The 17,359-nt window shown below is 36.9% G+C and overlaps 2 protein-coding genes across 2 annotated transcripts; one reads left to right on the top strand and one right to left on the bottom strand.

The window, feature by feature from the left end:
- The first annotated feature begins 1,931 nt into the window (after positions 1–1,931).
- Positions 1,932–9,316, top strand: LOC131929635 (H/ACA ribonucleoprotein complex subunit DKC1). The gene is made up of 14 exons (XM_059285930.1): positions 1,932–2,059; positions 4,509–4,549; positions 4,697–4,783; positions 4,889–4,980; positions 5,180–5,429; positions 5,711–5,837; positions 6,102–6,232; positions 6,553–6,696; positions 6,925–7,045; positions 7,280–7,398; positions 7,741–7,844; positions 7,985–8,029; positions 8,549–8,729; positions 8,984–9,316. The coding sequence occupies exons 1-14, from the start codon at positions 2,047–2,049 to the stop codon at positions 9,044–9,046; spliced, it is 1,518 nt and encodes a 505-aa protein (XP_059141913.1). The 5' UTR covers positions 1,932–2,046; the 3' UTR covers positions 9,047–9,316.
- A 188-nt stretch (positions 9,317–9,504) lies between these two features.
- LOC131929633 (serine/threonine-protein phosphatase 6 regulatory ankyrin repeat subunit C-like) lies at positions 9,505–15,238 on the bottom strand. Its single transcript, XM_059285928.1, has 4 exons — positions 15,137–15,238; positions 12,725–13,003; positions 11,654–11,951; positions 9,505–10,191 (listed from the first exon to the last, which is right to left on the bottom strand). Exons 1-4 carry the CDS (start codon positions 15,173–15,175, stop codon positions 9,686–9,688), a joined length of 1,122 nt encoding a protein of 373 aa, XP_059141911.1. The 5' UTR covers positions 15,176–15,238; the 3' UTR covers positions 9,505–9,685.
- Between the last annotated feature and the right edge of the window lie 2,121 nt (positions 15,239–17,359).

Here is a 17,359-nt window from a genome sequence, read left to right as displayed (position 1 = left end):
AATACAAACTGCCACGTTGTCCTTTAGCCTAACAGACACTTTCCATGGCTCAGCGACAGTGTTCCCGTCCTTTTTGTCATTATTTTAGTTGGGCCCAGAGTTTCTTCCAGGCATCCCCCCCCCCCCCCGATAAAAGTCTACCGACCCCCCTCCCCACCAAACGAAATGGAATTTATATAGAAAATATATACATTTAAAAGTGTCCGCCCCCCCTCCAAATATATATATATATATAATATGTAGCGCCGTCGAAACGACCATTCACAAAACGGCCCCGACAAAAGGCCCCCATAAAAAACCCACTACAGATTGGCCCCTTGACAAACCGACCCAGACAAAAGAGCCCTGACTAAATGACTCCCTACATATTGGCTCCAGACAAACAAATCGTATGGCTACTTTTGGCATAGAAGTAACCATTAATTTTGCAACACACTAACCACACCCAGTTTCTACCTCCACTACCTAAATAATTTTTTTTTCATAAACCAGCAGCATTTTTAAACAAATCGAGCTTCTAACAGCAAAGTACCACTCGTTTTAAAATGTTGTAAATGTTTTATCAACCTCCGTGAAGATCTGTTGCTTAAAAAGCGAGTACAGATATGCATTGTGTTTACAGGATAAACGACGTTTTGTTTTGATAATCAACAAGCAGGCTGAAGTTTAATGCTCACAGCATATGCACCTCTCTCCCCACGTACCACGTACTCAGTTGGAATAGCCCACAACTAGTGTTTTTTCCAAACTTTTTGTATCCAGGCGGGGGGGGGGGGGGCGCTTGAAATTTTCGAGAGGGGGGGGGCGGTATAAATTATATGTAAATTCTATTTCGTTCGGAAGGGGAGGGTATAGACGTTTTTCGGAAAGGGGGGGGGTCGAAGAGATGCCTGGAAGAAACTCAACCTAACTGACTCGTAGAAGTCAAAGTTAGAAAACCCTTAAATTTAAACTATACAATTTCTTATACTAGATAAAATAATATAATAATAAGGCCTATCGAACAAGAGCTAAATAGGCTTATAATTTAAACAGTGTTTCTTCCAGACTTTTTTCTCCGGGGGGGCACTTGAAATCTTCGGGGGGGCGGTAAACTTTCTTCGGGGGGGCGGACACTGTTAAAAGTATATATTTTCTATATAAATGATACAAATTTCATTTCGTTCGGGGGGGCGGTAAAAATTTTTCGGGGGGGCTTCGCCCCCCCGAAGAGATGCCTGGAAGAAACTCTGAATTTAAATATACGCAGTATACGCGTACATGTATGTGAATAATCTTTAATCACTGCAGACTTTAAGTAATATGTTTATCTATAGTCTGTTAATAATACAGTTGGATGAAGCATCGTTTTCTCTATAGTTAGTATGTTTACGTCGTGATATCATCCCCCACCCTATTGTAATAATTGTCGTTTTGTACTTAAAAGAATATTTAACTTTAATTAATCATTAATGGAACTGGCAAAAAAAAGAATTTTTCTTCTGTACATTTTGCAATTTGTCATGGTGTCACCCCCACCCCCCCCCCCCCCCCCCTAAATGGTGTCACCCGGTGCGGTCCGCACTCCCGCCCCGCTCTTGCTACGCCTCTGATTATAGGTGTATATATATATATATATATATATATATATATATATATATATATATATATATATATATAATATGCGCGTTTAAACTTCACAAGCGTGGATGAAGTCCTTACACTTTACCCCTTTCTTCCTCCTCACCCCTCCCAAGAGTGAACAGTTATACGTCATTATGGACGATTCCATTCTAGTAATGACGACAAATACACGATTACGTACTTTTAAAATGCAACTTTAAAATATAGCAGCAATGTAGACACACATTTCAATAACAAAAATAGTACATAGATCTATATACCTTAAGTATTAAATGAGAATTGTTTATTTAATTTATTCTTTTGGGATAGTTGGCTTGTCATAGGCTTACGCGCTTTTTAGTTTTTACGTAAACTATTTTGACCTTCAGATGCTGAAAATATTGCCAGGATTAGTTTCAAAACACGTGTTGTACATCAACAAGAATGGCCACAGAAGGTAAACACGAGACAAGCATTTTATACATGTTTATTTAAGGATTGCACAATAAACATACACATTTATTAAGATGAATCTCATCCTAATCGTATAAATAAGAATTAAAGTTGAACTGATCTTACTAGCTAAGTGCAAAATGCATCACTCAACTACTTCAACGCGAAGGATTAAATTAAGGCCGATTCTAGTCGGAATAAGATACGCATGCGATACGCATGCGCAATGGAGAGAAACTACGACTTAGTGGCGATGTTTTCGATGGTACTGCGCATGCGTGTGTTTACAACCGCAGAACCCTAATACCAACCCTAATCCTATCCTTAACCCTATCCCTAATCCTATCCCTAACCCTAACCCTAGCCCTAATCCATCCCTAACCCTAGCCCTAATCCTATCCCTAACCCTAACCCTATCCCTAATGCTACCCCTAACCCTCATTCTAGCCCTAACCCTAGCCATAGGTCACTGCGCATGCGCAGAACTATCTTTTGCCGAAAAATCTTATTCCGAGTAGACACTTCGTTAAATTAAATTTCCCACCCACGAGAGATTGACGAAGTGCAATCTCTGGTCTGGTAGTACGACTGAGTAGGCTCTACCTAACTTAATTTTTTACCTAAGACAAGTTTAATCCTACAAGTCCAAATCTACCTAGTCAAAGTCAAGTATCCTTTATAGAAGAATATAGGCCTAGATCTAAAATAGATCTAGAATGTAGTGCTAGTGCAGCTGTAGGGTTCCCACAAGCTACACACTACAGTCACAGTGACTACACAACTACACAGACCCAAAGCATGAAATTTTCAAGCATTTGGTCTAGAAATATTTATTAACAATGTACACACACCATGCTAAAAAATATAATATATGATTAGGCCCTGGAATAGCCTGCCAGACTATGATAATCATAATGACGCTTCAATATTTTTCAGGTTTTTGGCATGTAAGGCGTAAGCCTAAACTTTTTTTTTATGTTAATGCAAAATCACAGTGGTTGGCTTGTAGACTATAGTAATTACTAGAATGTTAATTTATGAATGCTTATGTGTCAAGCCCTTTTGATTTCCCTTTCAGGAAATTTAATTTGAATTCTTTTAAGTTGCAAATGCATATTTTCTCCTTTGCTTTTGTATTGTCTAGATTTTCTTACTAAATCCAGAATTTACCCAAATTTTCAAATTAAGCATGACTACTGAATAATAGACATCCATATTTAATCCACTAGGCACTAATTTAGAAGTTTTTAGTTCGTTTTAAACTAAATTACTTAATTTTTATTGACACTCACAAAAATGCACAACACACCTCTCCATGACAACTCTTCATGCTTGAAGCTAAAGAAAACCACAAATAGGTTAGACATGTACCCAGAGTTCCCCACTAGTGATCATCAAGTAGCGGTCACGTGGTTTAAAAAAATTAATAAATTTGGTCGTCATTCAAAAGTCGTGTCTTATTTTAAAAAGCGCATGCAATTTATTGCAATATTTGATTTATTTCTTCATATAGGCCTAATGATAAACCTAATAGTTCTACAACCTCCACTTCATTTTTGTGACCTCCGGGCTGATATTTTAGAAGTTCTATTAATTTTAATTAGACCGACTTTTAAATTTAGCCTTCATTCTCCAAAGCAAAATTTAAAATGCTTTTCTTGCTATTTAGACTTGCCACCTATAGCATGTTTTTATAACGTGAAAACCCGCCATTTTACTCGTGATAAAAATTTTTAAAAGTAATTCTAAGAAGGTCTCTGGAACTAAGACAAAAAATCGCCGGAAGTCATGCATCCTGTCCGTACGCCATATTGTTGTTAGCAACCGGCCACGCCTCCGGGTTAGCGAGAAATACTAGTATTGTCTTACATGATGGGATAGTGACATAACACATTAGGAACTTGGTAAATTTAATAGGCTTAGGGCCTATAAAATAGTTGTGTTTTTTTTTAAATTATTTTATACTTACTTACAGACTAGATAGCTTTACTAGATATAGGCCCTACTGTTCAGTATAACTATGTTGTACTATAGGCCTATAACTTAAAATTTGACCCTCAACATCTGAAGATCCGCCCAAAATGCAAGTGCAACAGCTCAACCACATAGTGCATTTAGTTTTTTTAGAAAAATATGGCTAAAAGTAATTTGAGCCCATTGCAAAGCTATTTATTAGGTCATTGCGTTTCACATCTTCCTTCAAATAGTCACTAGATCTTTAAGAAAGAAAAAAAACATTTTCATTTCCATACAATTTTTGGGCTGACTCTGATAAGCAACATTAGATCGGCCTATTGAATACTTACTAAAATAGAAATGTAGGTATTTAGAATTCTATGTTTTGAAACTCTCTCAATTTGTAATGCACCAGCCTGGCTGTTAGCTATTTTTTTAAAAAAACTACTTTGGTGCCTTAGTTGCGAACTAAGACATTACCTATTCTTTATTTTTAGATAATAAAAAGAAGAAGAAAATCTCTAGTGCTGAAGTTGGAGTAAGTCAATATCTTTATACACTTAATAGTCCAGTATGAATTCTGTGTTGACATTTAGAAATTTATTTGTAACTGCATATAGATTAATTTAGATTTGATTCATGTTTGAATAGAGGAAATTTTAAATGTTTTGTTTTACTCATTCAGGAAATCCAGCGGTCAGAAACTTTTCTTATTGCTCCATCAGAAAAAGCAGCCAAGTTAGACACATCTCATTGGCCACTTTTGTTAAAGGTTAGTAGTATGTATGAGTCCCGTATCACGCAGATTAATCATGTAAGACTAGGGTCATCTGGCATTTATTTTATTTTTCATGAATTTATTATTCACACTCCACAGAACTTTGACAAATTGAACAGATTAACAAGCCACTACACTCCAGTGCCTGCTGGCTCTTCTCCCCTACAGAGATCTACAGAAGATTATGTTAGGTAAAACATTTTTCTTGCAACATCTTATTTTGATGAGCCAACTGTGGTACTAAATGCTTTTCTAGTCCATAAACACTAATGTGCTTGAATACATTTTCTGTTTTTTTTTTCTGACTTCTGATAAATGTTGAAAATATTTCAAAACATAGGCCTACCTTATAGTTCAAGGATGGTAAAAAATTATTATTTTACATTTCAGATCTGGGTTTATTAATCTTGATAAACCTTCCAACCCATCCTCACACGAAGTTGTAGCATGGATAAAGCGTATTTTGCGAGTAGAAAAAACTGGCCACAGTGGTACATTAGATCCCAAAGTTACAGGGTGCCTGATTGTCTGTATTGATCGGGCTACTCGATTGGTCAAATCTCAACAAGGTGCTGGTAAAGAGTATGTCTGCATTTTTGAGCTTCACAACCCGGTGGCAGATGAAAAGAAAGTCAGATTGGTATGTTTAACTTGCAAGTCGCATTCAGTGGAGTGATTTAAGTACAGTTTTTAGACCTGATTAAACAGGAAGGGTAGTGGATAATTAGCTATTTGATATTGACATGGTTGAGTGGTCAACAGCATGGCTAGTTACCTGTACTTGCCATGATTTAACTCTTGATACCTGGTAGTGCTGGGTAGACTTACTTTCCTATACCTGAGTTATCTAATAAAAATATTTGTAATTATATTTAAAAAAAACTGTCTATTTTACGCACCTTTGTATTATTTTCTTTTTAGTGTTTGGAGGGTATCAAAGGTGCTATGTTTCAAAGGCCACCCCTGATCTCCGCTGTTAAACGTCAACTAAGAATAAGAACAGTTTATGATGTTAAAATGATTGAATATGATGCCAGCAAAAGCCTAGGTAAGGCCTAATTTTTACACCTTAAGCTTAACTTGTTAAAAAAATGTATTTGTTAAGTATCCTGTTCTTTAAGAAGTAGTAATAAATTGTGACCAAATTTGTATTGAGAACTAAAGTCTACAGATAAATATACCTTTTATAATAATAATAGGAATTATATATATAATAGGAATTATGTATATTTTACATATAAATTAAAACAGCATTATGTGATCTGTATAAAGATCCTACATTAAATTACTTGCCATCTCATGTTTACTCAAGGCATTTTCTGGGTGAGCTGTGAGGCAGGCACTTACATTAGGACCATGTGTGTGCACCTGGGTCTATTCCTGGGTGTGGGAGGCCACATGAAAGAACTCAGAAGAGTTCGTTCTGGCATTCAAAGTGAAAAGGTGAATACAATTTTATCATTGGGTTGGTTCTTGGGGTTACACTATTTTGGTTATTTTCTTTAAGTTCTGAAAATTTTAAGCTGTGGTGCAAAGAGATTATGATATTTTTTTATGGAATTATTTTATCCTTATTTTAAGTTCTTGGCAATGCAGTTAGTATTTTTTTTTATTTATTGAAAGCTGAAAGTTTTGTGAGCAAGGCTTTTCCCCATTTTTTTTAGCCACTATACAGATTTCTATACATACTTACCTTTTCAAATGTACTTTGCTTGTGGTTGTTATAAACAAACGTAAAAACTAATGGAAATGTTTTATCATAGGATGGCATGGTGACCATGCATGATGTTTTAGATGCTCAGTGGATGTATGACAACCAGAAAGATGACTCATATCTTCGTTGTGCTATTAGACCCCTTGAGGCTCTATTAGTTGGTCACAAGAGGATTATTATCAAAGACTCCGCTGTAAGTGAACAGTTATCATCAGTTAATAAATGTTTTAATGTTTAACCTGGTGATATTCAGCACAGGCAGTGTTAGCGGCCACTCTATAAAATATTAATTTGTTTTAGCACAATGCCCTTGCTTTCTTGCAACTCTGTTGGCTTGTTACCCTTTACAACTATGTTCGCTCTTAAGGCCGTGGTGATTTGTTTGTTGTTGTTCATTTATTAAGATTTTTTTCCCCAACAGGTGAATGCTATATGCCATGGAGCTCAAGTACTTATTCCTGGTGTTTTAAGATATGAGGATGGAATAGAAGTGGGGCAGGAGATTGTTATTGTTTCGACCAAGGGTGAAGCCATTGCACTTGGTAAGTTATTGCTTTGGCTGTTGCACTTATTAATGTATTGGTTTATGTAATTTTTACTGTGTTATGTATGTAATATACATGTCTATCTTATAATTTAAGTGGTGATGTATGAATGCATTTTATTATTAACCCTTACAGCCTTGGGTGCATACTTTACCATTTCTCTTTCTGCATGCCCCGTCACGAACAATTCACTTTTAAGATTGTTTACCTATCTGAATAATTTTATTGCAGCTATTGCACAAATGACAACAGCTGTTATGTCAACATGTGATCATGGCATTTGTGCTAAGTTAAAGAGAGTCATCATGGAGAGGGACACATACCCAAGGAAATGGGGTCTGGGACCAAAGGTAATTCATTTTGATTCACTTAGGCTGGTAAAAATAAATTGTATGAATCTAATTTTAATGTATATTGAAGACCACATGAGATAAACCACAGATGACTAGTTTTTAACAAATTTCAGACTTCGCGGCCTTTCCATGTAGTACTAGAGCATTTCTATCATGTAAAACAATATGACCACCTAGATCCCCGCAGTATTTGCTGTTTTTTAATTTGTGACTCAATGGAACAACAGAACTGTTAACACTTACATTTTTCTCATAAGTACAAAGTTGACAGTGGTGGTTTATCCCTTGTTCTGCAATTGGTTCTAGCAATTGTCTGACTTTTTTTTATATTTCTTATAGGCTAGCAATAAAAAGAATTTAATCAAGCAAGGTCTTCTCAACAAATATGGGAAACCTAATGAGAACACTCCTAAAAACTGGAACCCTGCCATTGATGACTTCAAGTAAGAATAATACTTGTTTTTATTTTTTGATTAGGGTGGCCAGGTTTTTCTGATCTATTTATTCAAGACTTAAAATATAATTTGCAAAAGCTAATGTATATAGACAAAATGTGGTTTACAGTGAGTTTTCTTGTTTTCAGTGCTGGAACAACAGTAAAAGTTGAAAATGCAACTGCTAATGCACAGTGAGTTGATTTTAAAAATATTTCTCATAACTTTTTAGGGTTTAAAAAAATAATAAGAAAATAGCTACAATCCTGTGGCTTATTTCTTTAGGACAAGCATGAATCCAATCAGCTGTTATGGTTGATTGTACTATGTCAGCAGAGAAAGTGGTCACATAATGCCTTCCTGAGGTGTCATAGGGAGGGTAACTCAAATATGTCTTTTGACCACTAAAATACTGATAATCATTAGCAGTAGAGGCACTCAGGGTAGAATTAGAGAACTGACTAGTACAGGGGTCGGCAACCTTTTGAAGCGGAAGTTACAATTTTCAAAATTTCCCTGGTTTTAAAGAGCCACTAACATTTTTTTATTTTAAATATTTTATTTTTTTATTAAGATTGTTAGTATTTGTGCAAGGAGCTGGGGAGCCGCAACTTGATATCAAAAGAGCCGCATGCGGCTCGTGAGCCGCAGGTTGCCGACCCCTGGACTAGTACATTAATAAAGAATAATTTATTTAACTTGAATGTTTTCAGAACACCTGCCAAAACTGGAAAAAAAAGGCAACGTGAAGGCAGTGATTCTGGAAGCGATGTAGAGAAGGTCCCTGAGATCACAACACCAAGTGGAGATGCCTCTGGAGACAAGAAAAAGAAGAAGAAGAAGAAAGACAAACAAAAGGACTTAGATGGAGAACCTGAGGCTGTAAATGTTGAGGTTTGTTCTTCCAGCCTAATTTTATTTCCTTGCATTTTTAAACAGTTTGATGTGTCATTAAGTTGCGTTTTTGTTTTAATTTAAGAATTATTTAAAATTATTTTTGGTGTAGGCTGTAATTGGGCTGCTTCGCATTATAAAAATGCCATAATTTTAATGTTGTAAGCTGACATTATTAAAATACAACTAGCAAAGCTTATGTAAATACTGTTATGAATTTTCAGTTTTCATTTATTTTATTTATTTATTTTTAGGTGACATCTGAGAAGAAGAAAAAGAAAAAAAAGAAGCACAAGAAAGATGATGATGCCGAATAAGGGGTGGGTGATCAAGCTAGGTTTTAGACACTGCCATTTAGTAGATAAAATGAATGCTAGTATCTTCTCTGTATGGTTGGACCATTTGTAAATAGTGAGAGATGTGTGATTGAGGGATGTTAGGTAATTTGGTAGGATATTAAGCATTCGTTTTTATTGGGAATTTTTATATGGAATAAATTTGTCGATCTGACATGCTCAGATGCTGATTCCTGTTTTTCAAAATTGTTAATGTGAACTCGGGCATTTGAAAATAAATTTTAACTACAATTTATTGTTTTATTTTTTGTCTGTATGGAAGGACTACTTTACAATAAATTATTGCACTATATTTAAAAAGCAGCTATAGGCCTACAACAAAGTAAAAGTTGAAAATGCAACTGTTGATTATTGGGCAAACTTTATTCCAGTTGGTGGTGTCATTTATTTACTTTTTATACAAGTTACAAGCACACCACGTTTTGCACTTGTGACATATATACTATCCATGTCTAGAAAAATTAAGCATGTTCCAGGTTGTTTTTCAAGACTAAGCATTTTAACATTACCTAAAATAAAGCGTTCCACTGTAAATACCAGTCTTAAATGGGGTTCATCCAAAATTTTTCCAAAGTAATCAAGGCCATCCCCATCTGTACTTCAGGACAGAATACTTGTCATAAGTATTGCATTCCTCACACATTGGGGTAGAGGAAGCTGACCAACCCCAGCAACCAGTCTGTCCCCTAGACTTTTCCTTATCACAACAGTTGCTTCTTCCTGAAGCGTTCGAGCATTACTTGCCAACTTAACAAACCACTGCAAAGTTGTTTCATAGTCATAAGGCAGATTCTGTGCATTTTTTAGCGTTATCATTGTTGTATCTGAATTTGTGGCAGTGCTCTCCGCTGATTGTAATAAATCATTCAGGAACATTGTGCGTTTTCTATGTAGAGGATACCCAGCTTTCACCATAAGCTTACAGAGATCTAGGTAACCCTCCATGTACGCAAGCTCGAATGGGTCTAATATGTATTCGATCCTCCGCCTTCGCTTGTACACGTTGCCTTTGATTGTGAGGTCACAGTTGTAGTAGACAAGTGTCTTCAGTGTTGGGAGGTCTCCAGTGCTGGCACACACGAGGGATGGGGTCACACCCGATGGAACTGAGGATATAAGAATTGATGATTCAGGTGGAACTGAGGATATAGTTACAATATAAATAATTCAGGTGATGGAACTGAGGATATAAATGATTCAGGTGTTAGATGGAACTGAGGATATAAATGATTCAGGTGTTGGAACTGAGGATATAAATGATTCAGGTGTCAGAACTGAGGATATAAATGATTCATGTGTCAGAACTGAGGATATAAATGATTCAGGTGTCAGAACTGAGGATATAAATGATTCAGGTGTCAGATGGAACTGAGGATATAAATGATTCAGATGGAACTGAGGATATAAATGATTCAGATGGAACTGAGGATATAAATGATTCAGGTGTCAGATGGAACTGAGGATATAAATGATTCAGATGGAACTGAGGATATAAATGATTCAGATGGAACTGAGGATATAAATGATTCAGGTGTCAGATGGAACTGAGGATACAAGAATTGATGATCCAGTTGGAACTGAGGATATAGTTACAATATAAATGATTCAGGTGTCGGAACTGAGGATATAAATGATTCAGGTGTTAGATGGAACTGAAGATATAAATGATTCAGGTGTCAGATGGAACTGAGGATATAAGAATTGATGATTCAGGTGGAACTGAGGACATTGTTACAATATAAATTATTCAGGTGTCGGAACTGAGGATATAAATGATTCAGGTGTTAGATGGAACTGAAGATATAAATGATTCAGGTGTCAGATGGAACTGAGGATATAAGAATTGATGATTCAGGTGGAACTGAGGACATTGTTACAATATAAATTATTCAGGTGTTGGAACTGAGGATATAAGAATTGATGATCCAGTTGGAACTGAGAATATAAGTACCATATAAATGATTCAGGTGTTGGAACTGAGGATTATATATGATCAGGTGTTAGATGGAACTGAAGATATAAATGATTCAGGTGTCAGATGTAACTGCGGATATAAATGATTATGGTTTCAATGGAACTGAGGATATAAATGATTCAGGTGTCGGAACTGAAGATATAAATGATTCAGGTGTTGGAACTGAGGATATAAATGATTCAGGTGTCGGAACTGAAGATATAAATGATTCAGGTGTTGGAACTGAGGATATAAATGATTCAGGTGTTGGAACTGAGGATATAAATGATTCAGGTGTTGGAACTGAGGATATAAATGATTCAGGTGTCAGGTGGAACTGAGGATATAGTTACAATATAAATGATTCAGGTGTTGGAACTGAGGATATAAATGATTCAGGTGTCAGATGGAACTGAGGATATAAATGATTCAGGTATTAGATGGAACTGAGGATATAAATGATTCAGGTGTTAGATGGAACTGAGGATATAAATTATTATGGTTTCAATGGAACTGAGGATATAAATGATTCAGGTGTCGGAACTGAAGATATAAATGATACAGGTGTAAGATGGAACTGAGGATATAAGAATTGATGATTCAGGTAAACCTACATCTAGTGTTACCATCAGCTCCAAGTGATAAGAAGTAACGCACCATTTCATCTGATTTTAACAGAGCAGCAGATATCAAAGGGTTGCAACTCTCACAAACTTTAATATTTAAATCCGCCCCAGCAGAAACAAGCAAAGTTATAATCCTTTTAAAATGTTCATTGATAACTGGGCCTCGAACTCCAGAGAACAGGGCTAGGGTGAGTGGCGTTCGCAGTGTTTTGTCAATTTCATTGATGTCGGCACCAAAGGCTATCAATGTTTCTACTGCTTGCACATTTCCTGAAACTATGGCAACCTGAATTTTAAAAAAAAACACTGTTGATTCAATTTATCTGGGTATCTTCTAAAGAAAGCACGATATCATCTATAAAAATAAAAAAATTGAAATTTTCAATTCAAGATAATAAATGCTGAAACTACCACTTCAAATAGTTTAGGTTTGGGCAGTGGTTCTTAACCATTTTAGAGGTACTGAACCCCACGAGTTTTATATTGTTTGCACTGAAAAACAGATTGTGAATCGTATGAGTCGGGTGTGTTTCTTGACCTCTGAAGAACCTCTGAGACTGACTCACCGAACCCCTGGGGTTCAATTTAACCCAGGTTAAGAACCACTGGGTTAAATTTTTTACATACAACACACTCCAGGGGCGTAGCGAGGGGGGGGGGGGCGGGGGTGCGGACGCACCGGGTGATACCATTTAGGGGGGGTGACACCATTTAGGGGAGTGACACCAAGGCAAAAAATAGCAAAATATATAGAGAGAACTTTGAGGGGGGGGGGGTGCAAATCGAAAGTTTGAGGGGGGGGGGGGCAAATCGAAAATTTGTCCCCGGGAAGGGTCGCTGCGCCTCTGGGGGGGTGACACCATTTAGTGCCGCATCGGGTGACACCCGACCCCGCTACGCCACTGACACACTCTAATATGGTGTGTATATTTAACGACAGTGAGAGAATTGGATAGAATTCAATTTTGAAATAATGTCAAAATAAATAAACTTCAGTTCTATACTTTTTCGCCAAAAAGGTGTAAGAAAATATGAAGAAATTACAAATAATCAACTAACATGTAAAGCCGTTCTTTTTCCCCTGTAATCTTTCAAATCCACCAACGCCCCCTCCTTTAGAAGTGTCTTCATCACACCTGCTCTAATCCCTTCTAAATCCTGCATACAACACATCATGAGGGGAGTTAATCCTTCATGGCATCTAATGTTCACATCAGCCCCATAATCCAGGAGGAGCTGAGCCATCTCTTCATTCCCAGACTCCACAGCGCAGTGTAATGGAGACTTGCCAAACTTGTCTTGGCACTTGACCAGTTCTGCGTCAGCATCAAGAAGTGTCTAGAATAGTTGTAATTATCATAGTTTTGAATGTCACATTATAGATTAAAATCTAAATAGTTGTAATTATCATAATCTTGAATATCAAATTATAGATTAAAATCTAAATAGTTGAAATTATCATAATTTTGAATATCAAATTATAGATTAATATCTAAATAACTGAAATTAACATAACGAGCCAACCAGAGGTGTAGCATACGCCGCTATTTAGTTGATTTATTTTCAATCTATATATATAATTCTCTTCTTGGAGACCTTAGAAAACACCAAGCTGTAAGCGAGCCTAGCAGGCCCCTCTCTTCCTCTCTAGGCATATCCCTACCACTCCCACCCCCACCCCCACATGGCCTGGTGAGCTGTGGTTCACGCTAAATGTTTACAATCGTAGAGCCGGGGTCAGTGACGGCTATTAGGGGCAGATAATTTAGTTTGAAACGATTTTAAACTTAGGGGAGGTAACTAAGAAGAGGCTTCTTTCACGGGGAGGGGGGGGGGAAGGGTAGGGGTTAGGGGAAAGGAGGGGGGGGGGGGTTATCATCCTTAACGACCTACTGATAGTGTTTTAAATCAAATATTTTCAGTGGCAGCATTGGTACTGTCGAATTCACAAATTATGAATTACTGAAAAGTATTAAATAAAACAACTAAATAGCGGCGTATGATACGCCGCGGGTCGGCTCGTAATTTATAATTTGTGAATTCGACACTACCAATGCTGTTACTCAAAATATTTTGCTTTAAAATACTATCAGTATCTCGTGAAGGACGATTATCTTCCCCCTCCCTCCCCCCATCCCTCCGCCCCCGTGAAAGCAGCCGTCCGTGACGACATTTTACAGACCACAATAAAAAGATCAAACATAACTTGTTATCTCCCCTTAGTTTCAAACCGTTTAAAAACTAAATTATCTGCCCCTTATAGCCGTCACTACTAATTCGACCTGGCTCTACGATTGTAAACATTGGGCGTGAACCACAGCTCACCAGACTGGTGGGGGGGGGTGGGGGTGGTAGCGATATGGTTTGTTGCGCAATCCTGGAGACCGAGGGAGAGGGCGTACGTGATGGTGGTGTCCCGCATGGTCCCACGTAGAAAATTATATTTATAGATTTTGAATATCTAATTATAGATTAAATTCTAATGAGTTTGAATCATCTTACTTCTGAATATCGAAATTATATATTAAAATCTAAATAGATGTGATTTTCATATTTCTGAATATCAAATTTTTAAAATGCAATCTAAATAGTTGAAATTCTCATACATTTGAAGATCAAACAAATCCAGTGGCACAATAAAATGTAAATAGTCGTAGTTTTACTTTTAAATATCAAGAAAATCAAATTTTATTATAAAAACTTCAAAAAGTGTCAATTATATTTGTTTTATCTTTGCATAGTTTTATTTTTTAAAAATGTCAACTAACATTACTTACAAACATTAATTTGAACAAAACCAACCAATGCACACAAGAATATTTGACCAAATAAAATAAGAGAGACGAGAACGTGTTTAACTCTATGTAGCGCTGATTCAGAGGCGTAGCGGATGGGGGGGGGGGGGGGCGGGGGGGGGGGTGCGGACCGCACCGGGGGACACCATTTAGGTGGGTGACACCAAGGCAAAAAATAGCAAAATATATAGAGAAAAATTTGAGGGGGGGGGGTGCAAATCGAAAGTTTGAGGGGGGTTCAAATCGAAAGTTTGAGGGGGTGCGAATCGAAAATTTGAGGGGGGGGGGGTGCAAATCGAAAAATTGAAAGTTTGTCCCCGGGAAGGGTCGCTACGCCTTTCGGGGGGGGGGGGGGGGTGACACCATTAAGTGCCGCACCGGGTGACACCCGACCTCGCTACGCCACTGAGCTGATTCATGTTTCATAACATAACTGTTACATTTTACACTATAGCTTTACTTATCCCCAACAAATGCCGAGTACTCAATAGAGCTGCATTAATGATGACGAGAACACCCTGATAGTTTAAATAATACATTTTTTTTTAAATTTTTACCGTGTTGCAACAGTAATATTCCTTAAGTCTATAATTTTAGTGTCATTAACTTCGCAAACAATGTAGCCTTTGACTCTCATTCATACATTTGTAATGCTGGCCCAACCACACAAACCAACCTTTGCTATTTCTGGGAACTGAATAGCCACACTGTACATCAGTGGTGTCTGCCCCCATTGGTCTCTAACCGTCAACTGGGCGCCATGATGAATGAGAACTCTGAATCAAATAATATAAAAATACTAATAATAAGTTATCAACAGTTTATACCAGGGGTCGGCAACCCGCGGCTCGCGAGCCGCATGCGGCTCTTTTGATATCAAGATGCGGCTCTCCAGCTCCTTGCTCAAATACTAATAATCTTAATAAAAAAAAATATTTGAAATAAAAAAAATGTTATTGGCTCTTTAAAACCAGGGAAATTTTGAAAATTGTAACTTTTGGCTATTCTGCTTCAAAAGGTTGCCGACCCCTGGTTTATACCATTGCGTAGGGTCTTAATGTTATTCACTTAAAAACCCACCTTTGAAATATAATACGTTGCAAAGTAGAATTAGCCTAATAGGCCTACTAATAAAATTGTAGAGGGTATTCATGTGTTAAAATTGTATTTCAAAAGGAGAACCAAGCACACGAAATAGTTTAGGCTTATTTTAAACACCATAAACCAGGGGTCGGCAACCTTTTGAGACCGAAGAGCCAAAAAGTTACAATTTACAAAATTTCAGTTTTTAAATAGCCACCAACTTTTTTATTTCAATATTATGACCTTATAATCTTTATTTAGGATTTGGTATATATATATATATATATATATATATATATATATATATATATATATATATATATATATATATATATATATATATATATATATATATATATATATCAATGTATGTGTGTGTGTGTTTGTTTTTCTTTTATGCATTACTACACCTTTTATCCGATTGCCATGAAACTTTGGGAAGTTGTTGAGAATACTCCTGAAAAGGTTTCTGGGAAAAAAGTTTTTCAAATTCGCAGAAGTGGCTCCCCGGCAGCGCGCTATTTGATTCTTCTCTATATACTGTATATAAAAATAAATGTCGATTGCGGTTTGACACCGTTCATCCGATCGTCATGAAACCTCAAGGAGTTGATTAAAACACTTCATGGGAGATTTGTACAAAAAAATCATTTTAAATTTCTTATAGGCGGCGCCCAGGTGGTGCATTTTTTTGTCAATACACCTTCTGGCGCCAAGAGTTCCAGAGCGGCTATGTTAGTATTCGGCATCCGTTAATCGGGCGTCCTGCATAGCGGGTAAAGGCTATTACTATGTTCAGCGGCAAAACTGCAACAGGCGCAACCACTGCCCAACACGAAGCACCCCGGGCTCGCCTGTGAGCACTATGGCGCCTACGTTCGTTTTTAAAAATAGGCTATACACTCAGAGGCGTATCCAGGTTTTCGTTGTAGGGGGAGCGAAATGAGCAAAAAAAGGCGCCGAATTTTTAACACGTTCTATATACATGTATTATATATATATATATATATATATATATATATATATATATATATATATATATATATATATATATATATATATATATATATATATATATATATATATATATATATATATATATATATATACATACATACATAAAGTTTCCAAAAAGGCGCCATATATATATATATACATATATATATATATATATATATATATATATATATATATATATATATATATATATATATATATATATATATATATATATATACATAAAGTTTCCAAAAAGGCGCCACTTTGCTGAAAATGGCCAGAGGGGGAGCGGCCGCTCCCCCTGCTCCCCCCTGCGTACGCTACTGTATACACTATAGACACAATGGACAAAAATACGTTCATTTTAAAACAGTGCGATAGGCTATGGATACAATGAGTTGCTTTAGTCGCTCACTAAATCGAATCAGGTGCGTCCTCCTGCTTATCTGCAGGGTGCGATTTAGCGCCCAGGACTGTCCAGCGAGCAATAAGCGCCTACCTTAGTTTTAAGGAGCACTCTATCTCTCTCTTCCCAGATCACCGGGTCGCTAGAGGCCGTACGCTGCGCCCCTGCGGTCGTGTAATCAGGTTCACGAGAGCGCCACTCACCGTCCTCGACAGTTAGGCGGTGAGTGATTAACGGAGATATCACGGTGAGTGATTAACTTACACTCAAGGCTTTCATACAGCACGACATGGTGGTGGGTGGTAGTGTAGGTAAACCTGTGCCCCGATAAATATGATCCAAACACGGACATTGTTTACGTTTAAATAACTCAGCCTTAGAAAACAATGAAGTACAGTGAAATAGGGAGTA

Source organism: Physella acuta, unplaced genomic scaffold, assembly GCF_028476545.2.
Source record: "Physella acuta isolate Inbredline_101_S28 unplaced genomic scaffold, ASM2847654v3 ptg001658l, whole genome shotgun sequence".
Taxonomy (NCBI): domain Eukaryota; kingdom Metazoa; phylum Mollusca; class Gastropoda; family Physidae; genus Physella; species Physella acuta.
This window is presented reverse-complemented; position numbering and strand designations above follow the sequence as displayed.